Below are 9,259 nucleotides of genomic sequence, written 5' to 3'. Positions count from 1 at the left end.
GTCCTTCCAGATAATAGGTGGTATGTTATCTAGACCGAGGGTCTTACATGATGTTGTTGTGGAAAGGACCACAGATATCTGTAAAGCCCGAAGGGCTAGATTTGCGGCTTTTATCAAAAAGTGAAGCTCATCTTTGGAAGGATTTCCTACCAGAGTCACGTGACTAAAATATGCAATTTCACCGGTTTGAGAGATATGAAATAGCGTTTGTCGCCTACGTTTTTTGATCTCGCGCTCCGAAAACAATTAAAATGTTAGATCCTATCCATCGGCACGAAATTTAAAAAGTCAAATTTTTGCTTCACTTTTTTTTGCTGGAGAAAGCTTAAAGTTGCAAATCTAGCCCTTCGGGCTTAGATATCTGTGGAAAGGACCTTTGTCAACTCTTCCATGGTAAAAGAAGAAAAGTAGATATTTCTAGAGGGGGAGAAATTTGCTCTCATGGGAGAAAGTTATTTGTTGGTAGCACCGGTTTTTTACCTAAAAGATTTTTGAAATGCTGTAACCAATTATCTAAGCGTTTCTGTATTGTAGTATCTGTAGTGCAGTATTTATTGTGGGATCCAACCGCATGTTATTGGTTCGAAAGTAGTTGGGAACAAATTCGTTGAGAGGAGGCCCGCGGATTAGCCCTGACAAAAGATTTTATGGCCAAAAAACTGGCGTTGTAGGCGCTTTACGACGTCAGTATTTTTACCATAAAAGATCCTAAAGGTTTGCCCCTACTATAAGAAGGGTTAAAAATTTCAAATATCATTAATTTTTCTTTCGAAAGTTAAGCTATTAATACCTTATTGAGCATTTTAAACAATTTCCGAAAACCGTAAATTTTTTTTCAAAAAAGGAGATATTAAGCAGACAGAACATCAAACATAAAATGCTGAAGAAAATTTTCAAAAACAAATATTTTTATGAAAAAATGAAAACAAATTTTCAATTATTTTCACTCGCTCGACTAAACTTTAACCATAAACATAGTTGTCTCCGTGAATTGTTAACAGATTAGTATCAAAACACATAGCTTAAAACCCCTAAATATTTGTTTAACTCTTTGATCCAAAAGCAAAAACCGTTCAATTTTCTTTTTTTTTTCAAAAAATTTCATTTTTCATTTTTTTTCGAAATCGAGAACGCTTCAAGCTAAGATGAAATTTTTGATTTTTCTTTTATTGGGCTTAGTTAGCTCTACATTGATCTGTGGATACGCTGTTATTTCAGGTAAGATATCAAATTTCTTGATTGCTCATCTGAACCATTTTTAAGTTTGATGTTTTCATCAAACTGGTGACATGAAGCCCAAGTGAAAAACGAAAAAGCAGTAAACACATTGAGCCCCCTCCCCCTTGGATCCATGTCTCGAACTCAATGGCATGATAGCGAGAATCTTTTCGGTATTTGAATCGTAACTCCTGGTTGACTCCAAATAGATCACACTGCGACAAATTTCAAAGGGTCAAACTGACTCCGAAAAAAAAGAACCTAAAGCGAGTCCGTATAGGGCCTACCTTTTCCCGAGTCAAATTTATTCGTTGGAAGAATCGAAACTAATAAATTGGGAGTAGTAATTTCTCAGAAGAAAAAACTGGGACAAGCCGTAGACAAGTATACATTAATTTGTTTACTTTATCAAATCACAGACGACCCCACTGAAGAAATAACTGAAGACATTTCAGAGGACGCCCTTCAAGTTTCCAATGAAAATACCGCCTCTGTTTTACCCAATCAAGAGGACGCCCAAGTTGAGACGCCCGCTAACGCCCAACAAACGCCACAATTGATTCAAAATACAGAAGTGGCATCAGAAGATGAAAGTGTAGGTGCGGATGCAGAACTACAAAAAGAACAAGGTATAAAACACCCCTGTCTCATTGCCCCGGTAGAACTTTCCCAACAGTGGGGATGAGAATTACCACCGAAATTCTATTGTTTCTAGGTCAAAAATACAGTGGCACTGTTGCTTTTGGAATGCGATTTCTTCCACTGAGTTTTAAATGGGAATGAAATCAAAGTCAATTTCCTGGTGGGGCTGAAATTTTAGGGTATTTCTCCCAATGGGGATGGAACTTTCCGAGTAGCTCGCTGGGTTTATGACACAACAGGGTATCTAAGCTTTCACGCACTATTCTTTCAACGTCCTTATGTTACAAAAATATTCGATGAAGGTTGATTAAACGTTTTGTTCCAAATTTGTTCCTCTCATCATGCTCTCATTTTACTACAATCATGGTCGAAATATATTGAGATTTTGGTGTATTTTAACGTTTTTCTGAATTTAAAGTTCGGGCGAGAATTGCTATTTTAGTACTTCCACTTTCTTTCATTGGATATTTCGATTTTAGAGGGGTTTGGTGGCTTCTAGGCTATATTCCAAACCTTATTCGAGCAAATTTGAGCTTCCTAAGGTCTTAAGTCTTAAGTCTCATGTTAAAACTCAGAGTTAAAACTCTACTTTCCAACTGTAGTTTAAGGGGCTTAAAAATCGTTTATGGTGTTTAAAATTTCACCGGGAACTCCCTTTTGTCTCAAATATTTTGTCCATGATTGTAGTCTAGCATGGCAGACGAATACAAATTTTAGTTCATACAAACTGATATCATCCCGTAACAATTATCATATCATATAACACCCATAATACTATATTACACGGATTATAAACGACTCCATAGTCATTATTTATTGTCAAATTTTCTTTTGTCGTAAATAAAAGACAAATAAAAGACAAGTTGCGATTTATATACTATTTGATCACTTTACCATTTTCGACTCTTGGAATTGGTTTATTTTCTAGTCACATGATCAAAAACTATGCACAACAAATCCATTTATGTGCGAAAGTTAAGTGTTAACAATAGAAAGAAACAAAAGCCTTCCGGGGTTTTTATAATGACTATGGTTTTACAGGACTAAGTTGAATCTTAAGCCGGTTATCTCCCAAAAAATCAGCGGAAACATCCTAGAAAATTCCGGCACTTAATTCCGAAGCTCATTTTTCAACTATCCGGAATTCACTGGTATTTTTCTATTAGAGAGTGGGGAATACAGTTTTGGCAAAAGCAAAATAGTCCCATGCTTTAATGAATGTACAGCAATGGCTTATGAAGAAAAAGCAAAAGATCAGTTTCTAAAATAAACAGCCGTACAATCAGGGACAAAATATTTGGCACAAAAGGGAAATTCACCGGGGTGTTTTGAAACCACAATCGATTTGTAAGTGCTCTAAAGTAGGTTCGAAGGGTAGAGTTTTAACTCTGAGTTTTAACGCTAGACTTAAGACTTAGCACCTTAGGATCTGAGGATCCAAAAGTTCAAAAATGGTCTAGTAGGGCTTGAAATATAGTCTAGAAACCCATAAATCCCTCCCAGAACGAAATACTTGATGAAATCAAGTTGAAGGCCTAAAAATTGACATTCTCGCTCGAACTTCAATTTTCGAAAAATTGTAAATTAGCCAAAAGTGCCAATATATTATGACCCTGATTGTACAATAAAGAATCGTTTTTACTGTTTAGAGCAAGGAAGTGGGACATCAGAATTCAATCAATTAACAAATGATTTGGGTATGGAAGGATCAGGCTCAGGTGGTGACAAAAATGTAAGACCATTCCCATTTCATACATTTTTGAAGCTTTCAATTCTTTGTGAGAATACCAAACAGTTTGGCTTCACAGTTAGCCCCCCCAGTCACCTTTCAAATCACACAATCACGCAAAAATTTGAAATTACGTTATCACGAGTTAAATTTTCTTTCTATCACGATCACGTTGATTGCGTTAACTCCTCCGATCACGCAATCACACACTTCAAAATCTTAAATCAAGAAATTACGAACTTGAAAAAACGCCATCCGCATCATCACGTAAACCACTAAGGAGCCTCGTTAGCAGATTCCATCAAAACTACATTTATCAAATTTCAATTTCAGGAAAATCAGGAAGAAGAACAAAAAGAAAAAGAAAGCCCGTCAGAAAATACCGAAGAAAAAGCTGTAAGTATTTCTTCTATTAGGAAATTTTATAAAGAAATCTGAGGCTCAAAAATTCGTTAAATAAAGTAAAAATTTCAGTATTTCAACTTAGGTTTAAATGCCGAGGACGCGCCATACGTTCTATCTAAGCTAGGAAGTGAAGCTTGTATGAAATTGAAGCAAGAAAAAATCTATGTGTTTTAATATTTTTACCGCGGCATTTAAAGGGACATTAAAGTAGTAAAATGTAAACATTGCGCGAACCACGTGTCATTAAAGAGAACAATTAAAATCACGTGTCCAAAACAAACTTGTAAAACAATTGAACAATCAGAATTAGCCATATTTGGTTTGATTTTTTATTTTGACATGTGACATTTGTTTTGATTTTGTATCGGCTGCATACAGTTTGTTTACAAATTTCGCAAGTACTGTTATGTCCCTTTAAAAGCTGGGGGAATAAGAGACCCAGGGGAAGACCAAACTTCCCAGTCACACACCCAGGCAAAACATTTGTCAACTATTTCTTCCCCTTACGGAACTTTACCAACTCTTTCCCCCTGATAATGCATTATTATATTTTAGAAATCGAAAGCTAGTGAAAAAGAAGTCACTGAAGAAGAAGAAGCTCCACTGAATGAGAAGAAAGGTATAGCTAGTATTAAATTTTTTTTAATTAGAAAAATAAAAATAAAATAATAAAATGAAAAAATAAATAAATTCAAAAAAATCTTGATAAAATTCAAAAATCTGGAAAGATTAGGGAGCTTTTGAAATTTTTGAATTTTATCGAAATTTTTTTAATTCAAAACTTTCAACTGCCATTAAAGCTACAAGCTTTAGGGTTAAAGCTACAAGCTTTAGGGTTAAAGCTACAAGGGTCAGACGCTTTTATACAATTTCCAAAAAACCTCTTTAAAGAATGTCCTTCACTAAGGCCTATAGTTTGGTTCCTGGGAATTTGACCCTCTTTGAAGTTGAAGGGTTAACCATCAGACTGTTTTCTTGCTAAGCTTTTGTCGCTCAGGATTGAGGGAAGCACAGGAAAAAAACAAAAAAAATCATTGTGACATGCTGTCTTCACGTAAACAAGTCACTAGATGACATAAGAAGACGAACCTTCTCCTAATTCGAAAGTACTAACTTACAGATGTCAATTGTTTTAGATTTCTGAATATTTTTAATCAAAATCACATTTCTTATGATTTACAGCATGTGAAATAAAATTCAAGAAAATCGGATGCTACAAATCAAAAAATAAAGCAAGAGGATTTAAAACATTCTTACAAGCTGACCAAGAAGCTGACTCATTCGCCAAGAAAGGAAAAGTTGCCAACAAAGAAACATTCAATAAGCGACTACCAAATATGGTCTGTGAATGTGCAAAAGCTGCCTTAAACTCTGGAAATGCTATCTTTTCATTGAAAAATATTGGTAAATGTTTTTTCGAATTTTCGCATGAAATGAAAAGTTTCAGGTTTTAATTTCCCTTTACCTAATAAGGAGGGCCTAATAAAGCCGATAAAAATTCAAACAATTTGACACAAATGGGTAAGTTTTAATAAAATTCAGGGAAAGAATATAAATTCCAAAAGTTTTTAATTGCAACTGAAACTCATTTGATATTTATGTCAAATGACTATGGAGTTTATTTTTAAAATCTCTTTTCTTTTACTTTTACTTTTATCCTATTTCCGATACTTTCCCGACTAGAAGATTCTTACAATAGCCCTCTTCCTGGATATAAAACCAATCGGTGGGTGACCCCTCCACCCCTCCCAGTTACACGTTAAGAACATTTTGAGGTTTTCTGGCACTCTAAAACACCAAATCTTATATAGAATTGCACACAAGTACTCCCAAAATAGTGAAATTAAGAACATTATAGGAACATTTTTAGGATTTGAACTCAAAAACTTAAGAACATCTGAGGTTTCTAAATATTTTAGATGTTGTTATAAAGAAAGCGTATTTTAGATTCAAATTAGGTCCCCGAGAATAAAAACAATACAAAACCTACACAGTTTTAATGAATAATAATTTTGATACCATTTTGTTTTTAGCTGAATGCTGGACCGGACCTGATAGCACCATTTACGACGCCGAAGGGCCATCAGACAAATGCGTCACATTTGGTAGTGAAAAATGTGACGAGAATTCCGAATTATGTTCTGGCAAGAAACATTCAAACTTTGTGTATTTTGTTGATTCCCCTGATCATACTAAGAGTGCCGAAGAAATAAAAAAAGAGCTTGCGGCGGAAAATAAGAAGAAGGCTAAACAAGCTGCAAAGGAAGCTAAGAAGGCTGAAAAATCTGCGAACAAAAACAAGAAGAAACACAAGAAATCTAAGAAAGGAAAAGGTAATTGTTCAATTTTGAAACTAATTTTTTGAATTTTTTGCAGTGCGGAACTCAAAAACGAAAAATGGCCGGTATTCTGGTACTCTTTGAACATTTTTAACCGGTATTAGAGAAATTTGTTCGGTAAGTCGGTATTAATAACCAGTACTCCGGTATTTTGCACCCTCGGAATCCCTCACTATACAATAATAATTTATTTTTTGTTTCCAATACCTTAATTTGATTTAATTTCATTAAAATTATAGTGCTCGTTAATATCTTTTAAACGATGGCAAATTCATTAAAAATGTCTAGATTGAGAAATAGAAAACAAAAAAAATGGAAAAATAAAAGTATACTTTTGGCTTTGATATCTCAAACTTTGGTCGGTAAAAATGTAAATCTATTTAATACCAGTCAAAAACAATATGATCTTTGATGAACGTATTTAATTTAAATAATTCTAATCAAAGTCAACCGCTGACAGATGTCATTTAGTTTCGAAAGAAGATCCCAGATCTTAAAACGCGATTAAGGAGATTCCGAGATAATTTATGAGTCTCGATTAAGAAAAAAGAGACAGATTCAAAATGGTACCATTAAAATAGTAAACAAACATGTCTCATTTTTATACGCCCTTTCGAAAACCGTTTTTTCTTTAGTTTTGCTAAACTAGAGAAAACTTCTGGCTGAACTTTGCTTTTTGATAATTTTTCATAACGCTGAGTTCAGTGAAGTCCGATGCTCCAGTCACCATTTTGAAAGAAAAAGAGATGAAAATTTTAAACAGCAAAAAGACTTGAAATTGAAAAATATGAATGGGAAATAACTGTCAACCCCTTATCCTTTAGCCCTGGATAACGGGCTTTTGTTATACTTGAAGAAAGAACCATGGGAAATGCAAAAGAAATATATACAATAATTGCACCATCTGTAATAAAAAGATCAACAACTCACCTTCTGAAAATTCGTAATATTACTGTAAAAAAATCCCAACTTCATATTGTAAATGTAGTATTTCATGTTGTCCTCTGTCACTCCTTCCAGCCCGGTGCAACTAAATATTTCATCCAAATTTGTAATACAGCCCTGTGTCACAGACCTACTTGGACCCCACCCAACTGGAGAATTTGGCCAAAGTTTTGTCATTGGTGGGAAAATTACTCTATAATTTCAGCCCTACTGGGAAATTATTTTTGGATTTATTGCCATTCTGAAATTTAAAGGAAAATTACACTTCAAAACCATCCTCCCACTGGATTTTTCGACTCTAGAGCAAAATAATCTCTATCCCCGTTTACTCTTAGGTGCCAAATAAACGGGCCCCCCCCCGCTTGTTAATTTTTCGAAAATTTTCTAACCCCCCCGGACCTTATAAGGACCCCCCCGTTTATTAATTCTTAAGAATATTTTCAGCTGTCAAAGAGAAGGCCCCTTATTTTGCTCTTAATAGCCTGATTTTAGCCTATATTTACCTTATTTTTGGGGTTTCAGAAGTACAATTTCCAACCCCCCCCGGCAATTAGGTCCCCCCGTTTATTAAAATTTCGAAAATTTTCCAACACCCCCGTTTATTCGAACCCCCCCGTTTATTTGGCACCTAAGAGTAGATCTCAATAGAGATTTCATCCCCACTGTGGGAAAAATTCTTACGGGGCTTTGAGACAGGATTATTGTAATATACACTGAGTTTGTGTTGTTTGAAATTGCATCTTTGCCATTCCTTTCCGGGTATTTTTTAGCAACAACAAAATCATGTTATCCAAACTACTTCCAACTGGGTCACTGACGGGGGGGGGAGGAACCAAACTCATTATCTCCTCAGCAGGATAGTCAAATTGATATTTCAATTTATATATTGAATAAAAACAAAAAACAAAAAGGATCAAGAGGTTGTGTATATTTTTTCTGCGTTTTCAATTCAATTGAGTCTCCATAACTCGAACACGCACGGGGAACACAAATTTGACCGGGTTATGGAAATTTCGAGTTATGGAGTAAACTTTATAAGGCATTGTTAAATGAAGGGATGCAAAACCTTGTTCGAGTTATAGAGGTTCGAATTAAAATGACTGTTTATTTTATTTCAGTAAAAAGTAGTTGCGTTAACAAGGACGATATTCCAGGCCTGGAGGAAGCGGGGAGACTGGGAAGACTTCAGCCTCCACACTTTTGAGCAAATCAGATTTTTTTATCAAGTTCCTAGCGGATTTTATCTCATTTTGAGCCTTCCGCCTCCCCACTTTAACGGTTGTTCCACCAGACCCGTGTTCATGTTAAATTTTTTGATGTTTTTGTATTGTGTTGCTTTCAAGGATGAGTTGTGTAAGAGATTTTACAATGGAACCAACTCTTACCAGACTTGCGGAGTTTCCAGCTCAACAATGTGTTTCAGAAATTTTTCTTTCAATTCATTTTCCAGGCAAAAAGAAACACGAATAAATGACGGCAAATTGGGGAAAGATTATCATCTACGTTGGTGAAAGCTTTTGGTAGTTCCAAAAACATCGACTTTCATCAAAGAAAATCTTCAAAATTTATTATTTTTAGAAAATATTTTTTTAGAATTTTTAAAATCTAATTATATTATCGTATATACTTTAACGGAACAGATGGATCCAGTGAACTTAATTATGTAATGTTTCAATTTCTCAATTTAGCAAAATCGTTACCCCCTAAGTTTACTTATTTTCAAAATTGTATTGTGAACTTGATGACTAGGGATTAGTTAGGAAAAGAATTATTGGACTGATTTGACTATTTAGGAGAATTTCACAACCTGAACGAAGATAATAACAGTGGACAGTGTTGCGGAAATTATATCATTTTGCATCAAAAAAGACTTTTCTATACTTTATATACTCGTAAGAACAAACTATTTAAGAACATAAAGGCTTCGATAGCCAAAATGTTAAGAATAAGTTGAGCGGAAAATTTTAAGGCTTACAGGAAT

General features: G+C 34.7%; 1 protein-coding gene across 1 annotated transcript; it reads left to right on the top strand.

The window, feature by feature from the left end:
- The first annotated feature begins 1,017 nt into the window (after positions 1-1,017).
- Positions 1,018-8,937, top strand: LOC136800315 (protein FAM133-like). The gene is made up of 8 exons (XM_067056949.1): positions 1,018-1,218; positions 1,638-1,847; positions 3,510-3,592; positions 3,923-3,985; positions 4,550-4,613; positions 5,177-5,398; positions 6,028-6,327; positions 8,729-8,937. The coding sequence occupies exons 1-8, from the start codon at positions 1,146-1,148 to the stop codon at positions 8,746-8,748; spliced, it is 1,035 nt and encodes a 344-aa protein (XP_066913050.1). The 5' UTR covers positions 1,018-1,145; the 3' UTR covers positions 8,749-8,937.
- The last annotated feature ends 322 nt before the right edge of the window (positions 8,938-9,259 follow it).

Source organism: Clytia hemisphaerica, unplaced genomic scaffold (assembly GCF_902728285.1).
Source record: "Clytia hemisphaerica strain Z4C2 unplaced genomic scaffold, Clytia hemisphaerica genome assembly, whole genome shotgun sequence".
Taxonomy (NCBI): domain Eukaryota; kingdom Metazoa; phylum Cnidaria; class Hydrozoa; order Leptothecata; family Clytiidae; genus Clytia; species Clytia hemisphaerica.
Note: the sequence above shows the minus strand (reverse complement) of the source record. Positions and strands in the feature narration are given on the sequence as shown.

Coding starts and splice junctions, on each gene's coding strand:
- LOC136800315 (XM_067056949.1), top strand. CDS start 1,146: ATGAAATTTTTGATTTTTCTTTTATTGGGCTTAGTTAGCTCTACATTG. Junction 1,848..3,509: donor AGAACTACAAAAAGAACAAG/GTATAAAACACC, acceptor TTTACTGTTTAG/AGCAAGGAAGTGGGACATCA. Junction 6,328..8,728: donor GAAATCTAAGAAAGGAAAAG/GTAATTGTTCAA, acceptor TTCATTTTCCAG/GCAAAAAGAAACACGAATAA.